The 18,309-nt window shown below is 38.8% G+C and overlaps 1 protein-coding gene and 1 long non-coding RNA gene across 2 annotated transcripts in view; one reads left to right on the top strand and one right to left on the bottom strand.

The window, feature by feature from the left end:
* Window positions 1-10,408, top strand: part of LOC121491322 — a 35,397-nt gene extending 24,989 nt beyond the window's left edge. The window contains exons 2-4 of the long non-coding RNA XR_005987934.1: window positions 3,158-3,394; window positions 4,138-4,231; window positions 10,277-10,408. This is a non-coding gene — a long non-coding RNA (uncharacterized LOC121491322). The remainder of the gene's footprint in view (window positions 1-3,157; window positions 3,395-4,137; window positions 4,232-10,276) is intronic.
* Window positions 8,148-18,218, bottom strand: NRAS (NRAS proto-oncogene, GTPase). Its single transcript, XM_041756119.1, has 7 exons — window positions 18,087-18,218; window positions 17,456-17,583; window positions 15,127-15,305; window positions 12,788-12,947; window positions 12,115-12,238; window positions 11,732-11,773; window positions 8,148-11,626 (listed from the first exon to the last, which is right to left on the bottom strand). The coding sequence occupies exons 2-5, from the start codon at window positions 17,564-17,566 to the stop codon at window positions 12,119-12,121; spliced, it is 570 nt and encodes a 189-aa protein (XP_041612053.1). The 5' UTR covers window positions 17,567-17,583; window positions 18,087-18,218; the 3' UTR covers window positions 8,148-11,626; window positions 11,732-11,773; window positions 12,115-12,118.
* Between the last annotated feature and the right edge of the window lie 91 nt (window positions 18,219-18,309).

Raw genomic sequence — 18,309 nt, 5'->3', positions numbered from 1 at the left:
CAGAACATATTACAATGCTGTTACTGAACCAAAACATTTTTTCATCCTTTTCCAATTTTGGGGGCGATATTTCCACCTGGATTTCCCAGTGGTATTTACTAATTGATATATCCAAACCAAACATTTCCTTCCCCAATCTCATGTCTCCTTAGTGATTTTTATCTTTATATGTTACCCTCCAATTTTCCCATTTCCTTTCTGGTTGTCTATGCAAAAGTCATTTTCCCTTTTTTTTCTTATTGATAAAACCTTCTTTGGTTTGGACACTAAGGTACTCAGCAAAACTGTATTTGCTAAACTTCCATGCAACTAGAGGTGGCCACATAGCACAGTCTGGCCAATGGGATATAAACAGAATTGCTGCGTGGCATGTCTAAAAACGCTCTTTTAAAAGAGGTCAGCTTAGCTGGCATATGTTCTGCCTTTTGTCCTTTTGCTTCTTCTTCCTGTCTGAAATTTTAAAAATTGGTGTGGGTGCAAATCAATCATTGTTGTAGTACAAATGACAAACAGGACAAAGGCCAGATGTAAAGAATGCCTGAGCATAAAGAAAGAGCCAGAGTCCCTGATGACACCCGGAAGTCACCATATTAACTCCGGACAACACACCTGCAGACTTCCTAATACAGTTAATCCTCAGACAGTGCTGGAGTCAGGGGTACTGATAGCCTTCTTCGCACCCCCTTGCGTGGTCGAAAATCCACATGAACTTTTGACTTCCCCAAAACTTTACTAATTGTCTACTGCTGACCAGAAGCTTTACCGATGACATAAAGAGTTGATAACACATATTTTGTGTGTTATATGTAATATAATACATACATATATAATTATATATACATATATACAATTATATGTGCTATAATTACATTATATTGCATATATATGTTATATGTAATATATACTCTATATAATATAAAGAGTAAGCTCAAGAAGAGAAAAATCTTAAAGAAAAGGAAATCCATCTACAGTACAGTATCTATAAAAAAATCTGTGTATAAGTGGATGTGGGCAGTTCAAATTCATGTTGCTCAAGAGTTAACTGTATATAAGAAAAATAAATTTGTTTTTGGCACTGATTAGTCAGGTTTTTGGCTACTGGCAGCCAATGTAATTCTGAGAAGTCATTAGTCACCTCAAATTCAGATGACTGGAATAGATTCTTAATTATTTTCCAAACCATATTGTAGTACCGGATTATATCTTTATAAAACACTACTTTGATCCTTATATTCACCATTTAATACTACCGGACTATATCTTTATAAAACACTACTTTGATCCTTATATTCACCATTTAAAAACATTCATTGAGGTGGCTCTGTTGGTTGAGCGTCTGACTTTTGGTTTCGGCTCAGGTCGTGATCTCAGAGTAATGGGATCGAGCCCCATGTTGGGCTCAGTGCCAAGTCTGCTTGAGATTTTCTCTCTCTCACTCAAATAAATAAATAATTCTTTTAAAAAAGTCCATTCAAAAAAAAAAAAAAGTCCATTCATTGACTCTTCATTTATTGGATCAATAAGTATTTCTTGGATACTCAAGGACACTCAAGTTTAGTGGGTAAGGTCAGAGAGACCTCGGTTCTAGACATATCTCAATTCTTACTAGTTGTGTGGCCTCAATTTTTGAAAACCTAACCAGATATTGTCCTGGGCAATGGCATATGTATAGTGAACAAGAAAGACAAGGCCTCTTTCTATATTCTAATGGGCAATGTAATTTCAGGTAGTAATGGGTGCTATGAAGAAAACAAAATGACATGATTTCTAATGATGGGAGATGGTTTTCAAGCAATTCTGTAACTGAGAACAGAGGACAGAAGTAGATCTCTTCTCAGAACTGTTTAGATTTCGGTAGATATTTAGATACCTCATACAAGTCTCTAGTGGGTCACCAAGACCTCTTTCCACATAAATATTATAATGCACTTATAGAAAATTGCCCACTCCCCCCTCAAAAAGATAATTTAAGAACTTCTTGAGTAAATTTCCATGACTGTGGAATGCTATAGAGAAAACAAATTTCCTCAAATTTATGGGATTGCCCTAGTTACTTCATGCTCTTATCCTATCAGCATTCCCCATCACCCAACTTCAAAGGCTTATATACCAATCTGTTGCAGGGCCCAGACCCTTTTTAGAAAATGCACTATTTTCAAGAATTCATAACTCATTTGTGGAATTGCAATAGGTTCAGTATGGTTGTGATGGAAGGATAGAGTTTGAGAAGATTCCTGCCAAGATACAGGGAGAAAACTGAGGCAAAATTGTACTATGTTTTTTTTTTTTTCTTAAAGATTTAATTATTTATTTGAGAGAGAAAGAGAGAGCACAAGCAGAGGTAGGGGTAGAGGGAGAAGCAGACTCCTTGCTGAGCAGGGAGCCTGATATGGGACTCAATCCCAGGACCCTGAGATCATGACCTGAGCTGAAGGCAGATGCTTAACCAACTGAGCCACGGAGGTGCCCCATGCTAAGGATTTTGAATGTAATCATTATAGCCCTGGGGAACCACTGAAAAGTTTTCAGGAACAATATGAAGTAATAACAGGGGCATCTGGGTGGCTCAGTTAAGTGTCTGACTCTTGATCTCAGCTCAGGGTTGTGAGTTTGAGCCTCATGTTGGACTCCACGCTGGGTGTGAGCTTATTAAAAAAAAATAATAACAATGAATAAAAAATGAATTAAAATATATTTTGACCATATAACTTTCCCCAATTAACCTATGTTTATTATCTCATTTAATCTTCACAACGTTTCTATGTGGTAGCTATTATTATTAATCTTCATTTTTTCTTTTTTTTTTAAATAAAGATTTTATCTATCCATTCATGAGAGACACAGAGAGAGAGGGGCAGAAACACAGGCAGAGGGAGAAGCAGGCTCCCTGCAGGGAGCCAATTCAGGACTTGATCCCAAGACCCCGGGATCACAACCTGAGCCAAAGGCAGACACTCAATCACTGAGCCACCCAGGCATCCCTAATCTTCATTTTTCAAATGAAGTAACTGAGGCTTAGAAATATTAAGTGATTGTCCATAGTTATGCAATCAAGAGAGGCAGAGTCAGGGATTGAACTTAGATTCATTCTAAGCCAAAGCCTTCGTGTGTTGCTTCTGTATTGTATTGTCTCTTGTATGACCTATTTGCATTGCAGGAAATTGAATTTCAGGAGATCCCTTTGGTGACAGTATGGTTGGGAAGGGAGAAAAGCTGGAGGAAGGAAAACCATTAAAAGGTCATTTTTGGAAATCTTGGTTGAAGATGAGAAAGGCTTAAACTGAGACAATCACTGTAGAACTGCAGTGGAAGTGACAGATGTGACCTATTTTGAGGACAAGACCATCAAACCACAAATTGGATATGGATGGTGATGGAAGAGGAGCTGTCGAGAGTAAGTCTCAAGTTTTCTTGTGATTGTAGGAAGATAATACAACAGGATGGTTAGGATTAAGGCCAAAACCAATAATATCTGGCTTAACTCATCAAAGTGGAAATGTCCAGTCAGCAGTTGGGTATTTGGCTTTGGAGCTCAGGGGGGAATCCTGAACTGGAGATAGAAGTGAGACATACAAGAAATTTATTGGGGTAATGCCTGTGAAAGATAAAAAAGGAGGGAGCAGTAGTCAGCAGGGAAAGTCTTCAGACCATAGTGCGATGCGATCTGACAGGTATAAGAGGAGAGAGGGAAAGGAGGAGGATAAATAGAAAGAGCCTCATATTTTAGTCTGGGAAAGTTTTGGCCAGGCCCATGGGGAGTTCCTCACAAGGACTGCCCATTCAAGGAGTCCTGTAGGGAGCAGAATTGGCCCAACTCTAGTACCCTATGTTCAGTCACTGTCAGATAGGGAGGATGGGTACTCACCATGGCTTCAGGGTTGTAGACAAAAAGGCATGGCAGCTGGAAGCTGTGATCTATACAGAGCCCTTCTGCTTTAGCAGGTCTCCCTTCCTGCTGTGGAACCCGCTGGGAGCTAGCTCCCACCCCTTTCCAGCCTGCCTTTCACCCCACCCTTCTCCGTGTCCCCCATTACTCATCGGCTCAGAGATGCCAAAGTTGCCAATGGGGCTGGAGGGGGGGGGCCCTAAGTGTGCTCTCAGGATCAACTAACTGCACCTTCTGTTCCATCGCCTCAGTGGGAGCAGTTCTGAGTTCATTACAAGTTCTGGTTTGGGAACACAACCCTTTTGCCAGCAGCATCTATGGACTGTTTTTGTCACCCTGTTAGAGGTATGTAAGAGTTACTTAATATCTAAGTAATCAGTTTTCGTTTGGAGTATAATAAAACCTGTGGAATTCTACTGGATTCAGCCTCATTTTCCTGTCCGTAATAATTTCCCATACATGCCTAAAAATAAAGAAGTCAAATTTATAAGACTCATCCTTTTCCATGAGACAAACTTTGTTTTCTGTCTCTTGAATAGAACTAAATTTAGCAATTTGCTTTTAACATAACAATCTAAACCTAACAGTGTAGAGTGTTCTGTTGGAAGTGAGAGGGAGGCATCCTTTGGGGTTCCTGCGATGAGAATTGCACTGAGGGCTGTTCCAAGCTTTTTTTTTCCTTAAACATGTATTAACTAATCTAATTTTCATAATAGTCTTTTTTTTTTTTTTTTTTGAGAGAGAGAGAGGGAGGGAGATTGAGAGAGGGAGAGAGCGAGTGCATGTGCACGTGTGCCTGGAGGAGGGTGGGCACAGAGAATCTTAAGCAGGCTTCATGCCCAGCATGGAGCCCCCTGTGGGCTTGATTTCACAACTCTGTGATCATGACCTGAGCTGAAATCGAGTCAGACACTTAACCAACTGAGCCACCTAGGTGAGGAACTATTATTACCTCTGTTTTACAGTGGAAGAAATTTAGATATAGAGAGGTTGACTTGCCCAAAAGCTTACAGTTACTGGTAAGCAGTAGTTCAGGTATTCTGGCTTGAGTGGGGGCTCTGAACCAGGTGTTATATCCTGCCTCACTATTGCTTAGTTGTGCAATGACCATGACTGTGCCTAGAGGGTACTGTGTTCTGGACTGGATATGAGAATGTGACCTAGTGATTCCCCACTGAGAGATGTTTGTAGAAGTAGATTGGTGAAGTGGTGTTTGAACTTTTTCTTATGAAATCTTCAAACTAAATCTTGAATGAAAGCCCAAAATGAAAAACGGATGAAAGTGGACTGCTTTGGTTGAATTAGGGGGACAAAGGAGGAAGAGCATTCACTCAGGCTCCATTCACTCAGGCTTCCTCAGAAGTCTTCTTTATGAGACTTCAAGGGCTTTGAGAAGCATGGTTTCAACATTAAGTGAACCGAAAAGAGCACAGGACCTGAAATCAGGAGACCTGGGCTCAAATCTAAATAAATCCATCCATTTTTAGGAGATTTGGTTTTCCCAGCAGTGAAAGAGAGACCATTCCTGTATCACCTTGCTGTTGAGGAGTATGTGAGAGGAGGTTCGTAAGAGCACTTTGAAGTCGTGTAGCTATATAGTTTGTTTCTACAGAACCCTGATTTGAAACGGAGAGGCCCAAATGGCAATTAGGCATGAAATAGTTTCTGTGTGTCTTGGGTAGCCTTCAGCATTCTGAGAAAGACTGGGAAGGAGTCAGGAAAACTGGGTAGAGTCTTTGAAATGACCACCAAATTCCAACTAAGAAGTTTTGTTTTAGTGATCTCTCAATAGAACATAACAGATGAATAAGGAACCAATGTCTATCTGGTTCGCTACTGTGCGTCCAAGCACATAATAGGTATTCAATAAAAACTTGCTAAAGGAATTAGGAAGGAAAGTTATAGGGAAAATTTAGTGAGCCACTGAGCCAAATATATTTTGCTAGGGCATGTGGCTCTGCCGTACAGTGGGGATCCAAATGTGGTTCTCTGAGAGGAAGTGTCACACCAGGTACAGTGGGGTGGCACAGGCACAGGTGTTGGTAACTTTAGTTCATATACTAGAGTTTCATTTTGGACTTTATTAAATGTCAAACTCCTCAAATTCACAGGCAAAACAAGCATACATTTATGAGAGTTCTTGATCTAACTTTGAAGGTGTCTTTAAATTTCATTCCATTGATTAAAAAAAAATCAGGGCTATCAGGTCTCAGCTATAAATGTAGAGAATCAACTTGTACTAAGATGTTTTAAAATGATGTGCAAGTTTTCTTTGGGACTTAGATGTAACTCACACATCTGTAGTGTCTAGAGAAAGGGTCAATAGTGCCAAATTGTATCCCTTTCACAGCAGCCATTCTAGAGTTCTTTTCCTAAGTTGGATAGTATTTCAGGCTCCTGTGCTTAAAGGCTCTAGGAGGCAAGTGCTAGGCCCCAACCTAATCCTCCCTTGGTAGGCAGTCAGGTTGGTAGCCACCTCTATCTTTAGAAACATTTGAGAAACATTTAATATCACTTTAACTCCCAACAGGGGGTGAGTGCTACTTCTTGTTCTCTTTCTACACTCCCACAAATTGGTGGTACACTGTATTTATACTGGAGTATTTATACTACTTTAAGAAGGGACTAAGTTCATTCTTTTAAGTTGAAAAATTACACGTGGTGGGTTAATAAACTGTTTTGGCACAAGTGTGAAGTAAATCACGAATACAGAATCTCTAGGTAAGAATGATCCATTTGGGAGGTTTACTTCCAGTTCATGAAGCCGAACCTTTTTAGTGCTCCTTTTGGCACTGCAAAAGGGATTTGTTTCCTGTACTTCCTATGTTCCTAGAGTTCCAGTTTGTTCTTACCACATTTCAGTGCTCGGTTATTTTTAAAGCAATACAAGGCATATTTGCCCACTTGGATACTATGGACACCGATCTTGTGCTCTTAAGTCATGGAGTTAGACACTCTGAAATGTCTCTTTAGCAGTTTTGCAAAATGCTCAGTCACTAGCATGGCCTCTTGGCCCTTTTATCCATACTTATGGATATCAACTAGCTCATCTAACTATGTTAGCCTTTTAATGACCTTGGGTTTTGCTTTTCTAAGAACAGAAATCTTTTTTTTTTTTTTTTTAAAGATTTTATTTATTTATTCATGATAGTCAGAGAGAGAGAGAGAGAGAGAGAGAGGCAGAGACACAGGCAGAGGGAGAAGCAGGCTCCATGCACCGGGAGCCTGACGTGGGATTCGATCCCGGGTCTCCAGGATCGCGCCCTGGGCCAAAGGCAGGCGCCAAACCGCTGCGCCACCCAGGGATCCCTAAGAACAGAAATCTTAACAACACAGAAGATGCATGGAAGGTCTCTACATATTACAAATAAACAAGCTTCCTAAGCTACCTTTTCATCATGTCTCTTTGTAGCTTCATTTTGACAAACAGAATAGCAGCCATCAGCAGAAGCCAGAAAACATCCTTTTCTTTCTTCTTTCTCTACTAAGGGATCAAATATTAGCAGAAAATAAATGATAGTAGGTACAGGTGATTGATTTAAGGGGGAAATATTTTAGAAATACAAAGCCCATATTCTGTGTTTCACTTACATTTTATAATCTAAAATGTTTGTAGTTCCTACTAGTCCTATCTAGAAACAGTATTTTGTTAATTACATTTATTTTTGTGCTTAATTCAGCCAAATATTAATGATATCCTCCTTCCTTGTCCTTGTCTTTTAAAGAAAAAGTGAAAGTAAAAATGTTTTTGGTAGAATAAACCAAAATCCTCGTAATCACAGTAGTCCAGTATTAGGTGGAAAATACTAGGTATGAAGTTTTTTGTTTTTTTAAGTAATTACATCTCCTTAATTAGGGCTGGAACTAATTCAACTTTACTATTCCGCAAATGAGGAAACTATGGGCCAGAGTAGTAAAATTATAGTTGGAACCCACGTTCTTTGACTCCTATACCAACATTCTTCTAATGATACTAAGGTTGGCAGATTGTACAGTAATGCAAAAATAGAACAAAAGATTTCCAAAGATAGTTAGTTTCAAGCACTTCATATTAGTACATATAGCTATGGATCATGGCTACATATAGCTATGGATCATGGCATGAATCACCCCCAAGGTAATAGTTTAAAAGCAGGCTTTGATATATTTTACAAACGTGGGTCTTCCAAACATTGTCCAAATGTCACATCCCAAAGTCTAAAACTGATATTAGCTTTCAATACAGGCACTTCAGTCAAAAAAAGAATTATGACTAAGCAAAGAACTTCCAGTTTTTATTTTTAAACATTTAACAAGAAAAACATTCAATTTTTAAAAATTAGGATGGATTAATTTACAATAAAATAGTCAACTTAAAATATCAGCCCCTTTTATTTAGGGCCAAGGAGGCCAATAGTTTCTGTTTAAACAGCAGAATTGCACAATTGGTATTTTTTACCTATATTCGATGGCACAGAAATGTAAAAGTCAAACAATTTCCATTAACATCCTCTCTTCCCTCCAGAGTAGAATTCATATAATTGCTTCTTAGGTCAGTACTCAGGCCTTTAAAAATCACCAGTTATATTTTGAAACATATCTACAACTACTCATAATGAGAACTCCTTTAAAACAATCCTTACAGGAAACACCTTAAAAAATAATTTTGTGGCACATTAGACTGCTTAAAGAAACAGCAAAGATGAAAAATAATGTACAAGAATTATAGTCCCTTGCTTATAGAAACCACCTAAGTAACATATTTTCCCTAATTAATTATCCTTGCTTCTCATAATTTATTAGCAGAGATGAATTACAAGAAGCAGGATGCACCATTTTTTGGTTCTTGGTTGTAGCTGCCAGCTTGAGAGTTTATGACTGTAAATGTAAAGCAAAATATGACTATGCTCACAAATTCTGGAATGGGAAAAAACCAAAATCTCTCTTTAAAGTGTTTCTCTATCCTTGCTTTCAAGTCAAGACAAAAAATTCACAGCAGTTTAAAGGATGATGAAAGACTAAATATGGGCCCACTAAAATACATACTGGGAATAATTTTATCTATTACACCAAAGTGAAAACTGTAATAAGTATGATATTATATTAGCAAGTAACATTCTAGAGTATGCTGCTGGAGCAAATACAGCACTTAACAGTTTCATTTACAGATTAGGCATGGTAGCCTTTAGACAGAGCATCTTATTTTCACACTCTTGAAGGTGCAACCTTTAAAACACAAACACACACAAAGTAGTATGTAATTCATAACAGCTGGCCAGGCACTTAACTTGGGGAAAGAGACTCTTCAGATTTTGAGGTAAACTGCAATTGTTTTCAGCAATTACAAACATATTCTAAAAACAACACTTTATTTCACACCAACTGAAGTCATTCAGCATTTAACTGTAAGTCTGTCACTCTATTGCGCCAAAATTCACACCTACACCTAACTTCTTAAGAAGCTATTAAAAGAACATTTTGAAGTCTGAATCTTGGCCCCATTTATATACTTCTGTGCTTAGAACATACTTGAAAAAAACCGTAAAGTACATCCTTATTAGGGCTAAAATGAGTATCTTTTCCCCTAAATTTGATATTTAAAAAAAGAATCCTACTGTCAGTCACACAGAGCAGAGGAGGAAGAGGTGGAAGACAATGACAAGGACAGAGGTGATAAGCCTCAATCTAGGTTCCACGAGAAGCGGAAACAGAGCAGCCAGAGTTTCTGTCTACAGGTGTTGACTACATGTGAAAGCTCTCAAAATTACTGAGGAACACAACTCTCTGGATTTATTCCACTCTGGGCACAGTTGATGTTTCTTCCCCTCTGCAGAATTCATTTCAAGGCAATGTGGAGTTTACTTATAGGAAAATTCATTTTAGAAGATGGAGGACCTCACTAAATATTTATATATCAGAAGACCAGAACAGAAAGTAGCCATTTTAGAACTAGTCTTTTATACCAAAAGTTTTCCAAGTCTATTTTTCATTAGAATTGCCATGAAATTATCTGCAAACAGAAAAAGCTCTACCTCCAAATCCTCATAACTAGCAATTAATTCTATTTTCCATTGCCTTCTCAAACAGCAATTTCAATAGAAAGGCTATCCTTGTTTTGAACAAACTCATCAGCTTATTATCTGGTATGCACAGACTAATTCATCAACATCCTGTTTTGAACCCTTCAAAGAATATTATGAATAGAGATAATTAAAAAATTTTTGATCTGAGGCATCCTCATTTTCAAAGTAACGAAAAAAGAATTGGTTTAATTCAGAGTTTCCACATGGCTGAAAAAAGTCTAAATACTTTATATATAAAAACCTCTAGGTTGACCCTCCTCAAGATGGCAAGTTTTCCAGTCATGCATGGTAAAGAATTTGTGCTAACTGACCTCTTCCTTCCTTACAGGACTAACATTATGCATCTGGCAAAACTACTAGCTGGAGTTATTGGTGCAATAAGCAAACATGGAAGGATTTCTCTCTCTGTGATGCTAATTGGCTTGCTCAAGTTTTGAAACTGTGACCCTGGGCTCTTAGCACCATGCTTTACTCAACTGAAACACCAAGCCGCCACTGTGGTGGGGTGGGGGACAGGGTGGGGTGAGAAAGGGAATGAGGGCAATTATATACATAATTAAAATACCATGATATGCTGTGAAAATTTGTGTTAATACATCTGAGGCTTGAAAATCATTAATCATAGCTATTAAATAAAACTGCATTAAAGTGTTACAATTTTGAACACCTGCAGCAAATGCAGAGCTTTCATATATGACCTAAATTTAAATATGAATGGAAGTTCATTATCAGTAAGCTAGAAGAAACAAATTGCATATATTTTGTAAGTGGTAACCTACCCCCTGCCCTCCCCTAAAGTAGAGATTAAGTAAAAATTAAGTGAAATTATTCATAATTGTTTCCAGTTTCACCTTTCTCTTGGAAGAGACCCAAATCAGGTCTCTGGAAATCCAACTTCATACACATAAGAAATGGCATCTGCTATCACATCGGTATGTCTTTCCCTCAAAGGTAGACAGGTTATAGATGTGTCTCAGACATTCATGTATTATGGTTTTTGAGACATCTATTCCACTGAAGTATTATAAAGCAAGTCTACAAACCACTTCTAAGAAAAAGGCACTTTGCTGCAAGAGTTAGATTTAATTATGTGAAAGTCAAGAACACTAGGATAGACTCATAAGTCAGAATTCACTCGTGTATTTATGAATGCAGAGCAGATGCCAATTTATAGAAAATAGCTAATGATATTACAAACAAACCAAATGTCAACTTAACTATATTCTCAGCAAAACAGTAACTTATGACATTTCTCCAAAAACCAACATAGTTCCAAGTTCAACAGTAAAAGGTGGGGGGGGGGGGGGGGGGGGGGGTCACCAGCAGTTGCTACTTTTGAGCTCAAGACCTTGTTTTCTACAGAATTTCATGTCTACAGTTTTGTTCTCTGTTTCAGAGCATGAATTATTTTTCAGATGAAAAACCTGGGATGGCAGAGGTTTGTTTATGTGTGTTGGGGGAGAACTCAGGATGGGAAAACAGCGGGAAGGAACAAGAGGTTCATTTCTCTGGTCAGACAACCAAGTGAGGAGGTAGTTGTTCGGAGAACTTCTCAAATAGAGAACATTGTACTGATCTACTGAGAGTTGGGGAAGTAGCAGGAGCTTCTTTGTGAGACTGAAGATAGCAACAGGAATACTTCTCCTCCAGGAAAGTCAGGACCAGGGTGTCAGTGCAGCTAAAATGAAGACAGGATTTGTGTAAGTAGCATAGAGAATATAAGAAAAACAAGGCTAAGAAATCAACAGGAATGATAATATATTCATTTCCAAACCTGTCCTACCTTGACAGTGGCTCTTTTCTGATGCTAGAACTTTAAAAGTGTCTATAAGAAAAGAACACATACCACGTCATTATAATAGGGATTTGATGTAGTGATTCTTCCAACTCCTAATCTGTGCCAAGAATGTGGTAAGGTAGCATACTTTTCATAACACCGTCTAGTGTCCAATATTATTTAATAATGTCTATAGAACACTTCAATGCTTTAAAAAGTTTAGACTTCAGTTCTCTCAGAAAGCATGCCATAAGGGAAATATTTTACAACTATAAATGAGCAGACACTCTTGGTTAAATAGCAATATAGAAAATATAACAGCAAATCCTCCGAATTGCCCGATGCTAAATCATAAAATTCATAATTGTGTCAGGAGACCACATGCTCACCTTGTTACATCACCACACATGGTAACCCCATACAACCTTGAGTCCCATCATCACTGCTGTTGAGTTTCTTCATTCGGTACTGACGTATTTCTCTTACCAGTGTGTAAAAGGCATCCTCGACACCCTATAAAAGAACATAATAATGACGGCTTAATAGACACAATCCAAGTTGTAAGCTCTTTCTTTTGTACTTCATGTGGATTTAAAATTCCAATTAGCTGATGAAAATAGGGTGATTTAAGAAGAGGACACCAAATTTAGCATTCTTATTGAATCACATTAAAAGACTAATATATGAATGGCCTATTTTGCAAAAATAACATTCAAGTACAGGGAGATGGGTAACATGGGTCATGCTGAACTATCAGATCTAAATAATCGATTCAGGAGAGCAAAAGCCCTAAACACTGGCTGGTGCTGATGGAGAAATGTCTAATATTTCTAAGTATCTTTAATCAAGAGTCTTCATCTTAGTAATATTTAGTAGTATTAGCATGTTAATGAGTAAAATACCACACCAGAATATTTATCAGTTCATTTTGCATTTAAACAGAAGATTAAAAACAGAATATTGAAAATCCGTAAGAACAAAGACTATGGATCCTATCTCTGTATTAACACTTTTTCTGCATTAAACAAAAACCCACACCAGATGCTCAAAGCTCTGCTGTACCTGTCTGGTCTTGGCTGAGGTTTCAATGAATGGAATCCCATAACTCTTGGCCAGTTCATGGGCTTGTTTTGTGTCAACTGTCCTTGTTGGCAAATCACACTTGTTTCCTACTAGCACCATAGGTACATCATCTGAATCTTTTACACGCTTAATCTGTTCCCTTAAAAAAAAAAAAAGGATTATGTTATCATAACGCAAGAGTAGGTTTTTAGGAAAGCATGAGCAGGTAAAAAAAAAAGATTCTAATGAATTTTATTTAGCCCTATTATTGTCTAGTATGGAGTTTCACTTTTTTTCCTCGCTAATTATAAGGGACCATGCATACTAGGTATACTGGTTTAGATTTGATGCAGCAGCCATAGGGAAGCCAAGTTCTGGTTCACCTTCTAGTGGAAATGGATGGCTGTTCTTTTTTTTTTTTTTTTTTTAAGATTTTATTTAAGTGAGAGAGAGCGAGCACAAATGGGGAGGAGGGGCAGAGGGAACAGCAGACCCTTGGCTGAGCAGGGAGCCTGATGTAGGGCTCAATTCCAGGTCCTGGGATCGTGACTTGAGCTGAAGGCAGACGCTTAATCATCTGAGTCATCCAGGCACCCCTACTCTATTCTTTTTTGACACACACCCTTGTTAGGCTCCTTGATTCTCCAAAGAGCTTGGCTCTGGATTTAACTGGCAATTTGAAATCACACTCTAGATTAAGATCTGAAGTATTAAAAGTAAAGCTTACTGCCTCAAAATAACTTTTTGAGGTTTTCTTGAGAATGACCATATTTAATCAAAGACAGTCTATCCACTTCTCTAGGTAGGTGGTATCCAAACATTTTCTTCAAACAGTATTATAGCTGGAAGTCCAAGATACCAAATAGAAAACACCAGAACTGTTATTAAAGGGTAACTAAAGGATTTGGAACTCCCAATTTACAGCACTCCCTTCAATGACATATAAGACATACCATACAGCAGTTTGGAAACTTTGCTCTAGATCCTCTTGACCAATACTGTCCAATAGAACTTTTCACGATGATGGAAAGGTTCTATCTGCACTGTCCAACTATATCCACTAGTCATATGTAGCTGCTGGACACTTGAGAAGTCAGTTGCTATATGGTCAAGGAACTGATTTTTCAATTTTATTTAACTTTAATTAATTGAAATAATCACATAAGGTTGTGGCTACCATACCGCACAGTACTGTTCCAGACTCTACCCTTGGATTACAAAGTCATGTGCTGAACCTGCGTTACAATGGCTGTCTGCAGAACTGACCTTTGGTGTAATGGCAGTGGCCTACTGTAAAGCATAATTTAAGACCGCCTAAGAGGGAAAAAGACTTCTAGAAATTCAACAAATATTAGATGTTTGACAAGTGTTGGACACTTGACAAGTGTTGGGACATTTTCTTACATATTGTTTATTATTTCCAGAGAGCAAATGAAGAATAGAGCAGGTTTAGGCAGAAAAAAACCTCACTGAAGTAAGTTTTGGACTAGCTTGTTTCCGTGAGCAGACATCATCATACCATACCAACGGAGCACAAGCCAGGACTGCAGGCTGTCAGGAAAACACTTGCATAGCATTTACTATGTGCTAGGCACTTTTCTGGGTGATTAACATGTTTATTAACTTGTAATTTTTACAACTCTTGGCAGGTACTATTCTCTCCATATTATAGATGACACTGAGGCACATACATTTGAGAGTTTGTCCCAAAGTCCCATGGGCAACAGATGATGGGGCCAAGTTTCAACCCGTTATATTACTCTGCTCAAGGAACATAGAGCTAAGAAAATGGAGCCCTGGGTTTTTGGTCCTGGCTCTGCTACTAGTAACAACTATGACTTTGAAAACCTAACAAACCACTTCCTGCAACTCTATCAGAATCTGAACAAGGATGTTGTACTAGAATTTTTTATGGTCTGAGTGAGCTTTGAAACTTTATGGTTCTATTGAGAAAGACCATCTTTCCTCTTTATCTACTCCCATCCATTTCTTCCTATCATTTTCTCTTTTCTATGACTGACAACTATTTTTCAGACATGTTTTCCTCTCTGAAATTCCTTTGTGACCTCTCATACCACCACCTTTAGTTCTGAATTATCTCATTAATAAGCTTAATTTAAGTATTATCACACATTCTAGCCATAGTGTATTATATAAAATAAATTCCAATATTAACTTTCAGTGATAACCCCAGATCCTCAATGTTAAACAATCTGAATCCAACTCTTCTCATGATTAAAAACGCTATATTCCCTAATGCGGTATCCTCATTTCCTGTTCCCCCACAAAGCTTCAGAATACACTTATAGATCATTCTTTCAGAAAAATGTTCCTAGTACCTGTAGAGGTTAATGTCTGCAAATGATTTGCTATTATTGATGGCAAATACACAGAGGAAGCCTTCGCCTGTCCTCATGTATTGGTCTCTCATGGCACTGTACTCTTCTTGACCAGCTGTATCCAGTATATCCAACAGACAGGTTTCACCGTCTATAACCACCTGTTTTCGGTAAGAATCCTGGGGGTGTGGAGGGTAGGAGATGGCAAGGAGAGAGGAAAATTTCATTTTTATTAGAAACCATAGGGAATGCAATGCTATTGCCAAGGTTAGATAAGCTCCTAGCTAAGTTCTTTCCATCTCTATTAGGAATTTGTCCCTCAAACTCCTAATATATAATCACAAGAGAATGTACTTAATGTCACCCTAGGAAAAAAATCCCCAAATCCTATATGCCTGCAGAAAGGAAAATGTGGCCATTCTGTTCCTGGAAAGAGAAAAAATGTGGTAATTCAGACAGCTCTATTAAAGTTAGACTCGGGATTAGGTTTCACAATGTATTTTACTAAGGTATGAACTGGACTTTTCTTATTTATTATACATTTAAAATTCTAAACATACCTCCACCAATTATACCTGGCCCTGGGCACAGTGTCATTTACATTTATGACTAAATATACAAATACCTTTTATTTTGAACAAGATTATACCACAAAAATCTTTTTCTAATCATGGTGGATTTTTACCTTTGGGAAATATTCCTGAATCAAATTCCTAAAGGTTTCAAATAAGGTATATAATTATAATTCTTCAGGAAGAAAAACATGCATAGATCATACATATTTATGTTTCAAAGGTGTTTTTTTTTTTTAAAAAAGATTTTATTTATTCATGAGAGACAGAGAGAGAGAGAGGGAGGGAGGGAGAGGCAGAGACACAGGCAAAGGGAGAAGCAGGCTCCATGTAGGGACCCCGATGTGGGACTCTATCCTGGGTCTCCAGGATCGCGCCCTGGGTCAAGACAGATGCCAAACTGTTGAGCCACCCAGGGATCCCATGTTTCAAAAGTTTTCAATTTGGCCCTAAGACAAAATTTTTACTTGTATTTTAATAGTTATGTTTTGGGAATTCAATTCAAAGAAAACCCATCACACGTAGTAAAGATCTGGCTCCAGAAACAGAATGGGACTTGGTTTCCCAGTTTACTGATTGGTGTCTGTAACTCAACTTCACTGTTGGACTGTAATACACTTTCAAATTAACATAGAACTCACATTGCCAAAACTGGAAGCACAAAATATGATAAAGTGTATGAGTGTTCCAAGAAAACGAGCAAAATTAAAATGATATAGGTGGGTGTTAGTCAAACTAATGTACAATAACAGAAGTCAGAGAAGTGGTTATTTCCTGGCAAGGTGGGACTGGAAAGTGGCATGGGAGAACTCTCTGGGGCACTGGAAATGGTCTATATTTCTGAGTTGTGGACTTAAAAATTTTGGTTCTTGAGCTATAGCTATGCCATTTGTGTATTTTACTGTATGTATATTACCCTTCAATAAACACAACTCAGGAGAATATTAAAAGGTCCTAACTATTAATGCTAAAGCTGCTAGGCTTAAAATGAAATTTCTGCCAAGGACTAATGATTAATTTTTAATAACTGCCATGATAGCTTCTATTAAACACTCAGTGGCAAGGCAGTAGAAAGACCACAGTGTGGATTAAAATAAATCTCTAGTCAGACATTTCTAAGCTAAATAAATCTTTTATTTAAAGGACCTAAGATGCCATTTATTCAAGCCAATATATAACATGAACGCACACAAAAACTTATACTGATTTTTCCTCAACATTCTTGTGTGTGTGATAGGCAGGACATGTTTATGGTACTTTAAAAGATGAGGAAAATGAGGCTCAGAGTTTAAGTGATTTGCTCAATATAACAAAATGAAATAAACTACAAACAGGGACTGAAAGAAATCTAGGCAGTGACTCAAAATCTCATGTTCTTTCCACTTCAGCCCAGTCTCAGCTGCTTCAACCAGCTAATTAAAATTGAAGAACACCTAGATTTTTGAATCCTTTATCTACATCCTATTACTCAGTCACTCTTACTATGTATGGCCTATTTCTTTTCAATAGAACTGTCATGAGTTCAACAATGAATATGCAACAGTTTACTAAACTGCCGATTTTTAAGAAAATCTTTACCAATTAATAAAAATGAGCTCTTCTCCACAAACATGGAAAGCTTCGTTATTGTACTCCTGAATGCAGCACCCCAAATAACTTCTACTTTCTCTCTTGATGATTCCTTTGGCCAAAGGATACGTGTAGGGGGGGAACCAAAAGCCAGAGGGTAGGGTCAGCACACTACCACCCGGCCTCACCTCTATAGTGGGATCATATTCATCTACAAAGTGGTTCTGGATTAGCTGGATTGTCAGTGCGCTTTTCCCAACACCACCTGCTCCAACCACCACCAGTTTGTACTCAGTCATTTCACACCAGCAAGAACCTGTGGGAAAGCAGCAATTAGGTTTAATGGGCGAGCCACATCTAGAGAACTTCAAAAGCTTTCTATAATCAATAGTAACTAAAACGTTGAGTTTGAAATGTATCGGCTCCATACACGTGAACTTCCACTCGGCTCTCAAGGTGATTCCGGAGCGCAAAAACCCTCGCAGGTTACTGCGGGCCTCAGAATTGTGGTTAGTCGCCTGGCTACCCCCACCCTGCTCTATTTTTCAACAGTCCGTGGGCCCCGCCTTCAGCCTAAGGTAAAGGAACCCCCCCCCCCTCCACCTCCCGCAAGTCTTCTCAGGTCCGGTGGGGAAGCCTCCAGTCTGGCCCCTCGTTTTCCACCCCCACCAGTCTTCAAAAATCTCCCCCATAGGGCTTAAAACGAAGGACCCCCGCCCAAGGGCCTTTGTCTCCGGTCTGCAGACTCCGTTCGATTCCGGGCAACAAGGAGGCGCCCGTATGCTCCAAAGACGAACGCTACACACCACAGAACCTTACCTCAAGCTTCGCCGCCTCCGCTTCCGACGTATTTAGGACCACAACTAGGAGAAAGGTTGGAGACCCCGGAACCGCCATGAACAGCCCCCACTAGGGAGCGGCACTTCCGGCCCCGCCCGCTACGTAATCAGTCGGCGCCCCGGGCGCCCGAGTCCCCGCCCCGGCCACGTGGGCCCCCGACCCAGGAGTCACGCGGCGGGCCGCACCCATTCCCGCCCCTCCC

The sequence above is a fragment of the Vulpes lagopus genome, chromosome 5 (genome assembly GCF_018345385.1).
Source record: "Vulpes lagopus strain Blue_001 chromosome 5, ASM1834538v1, whole genome shotgun sequence".
Taxonomy (NCBI): Eukaryota; Metazoa; Chordata; class Mammalia; order Carnivora; family Canidae; genus Vulpes; species Vulpes lagopus.
The sequence above is the reverse complement of the archived record's forward strand: the minus strand, read 5'-3'. Positions and strand labels throughout refer to the sequence as shown.

Bases quoted from the DNA above. Each gene is read 5' to 3' on its own strand.
- NRAS (XM_041756119.1), bottom strand. From the start codon at position 17,566: ATGACTGAGTACAAACTGGTGGTGGTTGGAGCAGGTGGTGTTGGGAAA. The intron at 12,948-15,126 runs GTACTAGGAACA...TTTTTTTTTAAG, and splicing joins GCAGACATTAACCTCTACAG to GGAACAGATTAAGCGTGTAA. The intron at 12,239-12,787 runs GTACAGCAGAGC...GTTCTTTTATAG, and splicing joins CCTCAGCCAAGACCAGACAG to GGTGTCGAGGATGCCTTTTA.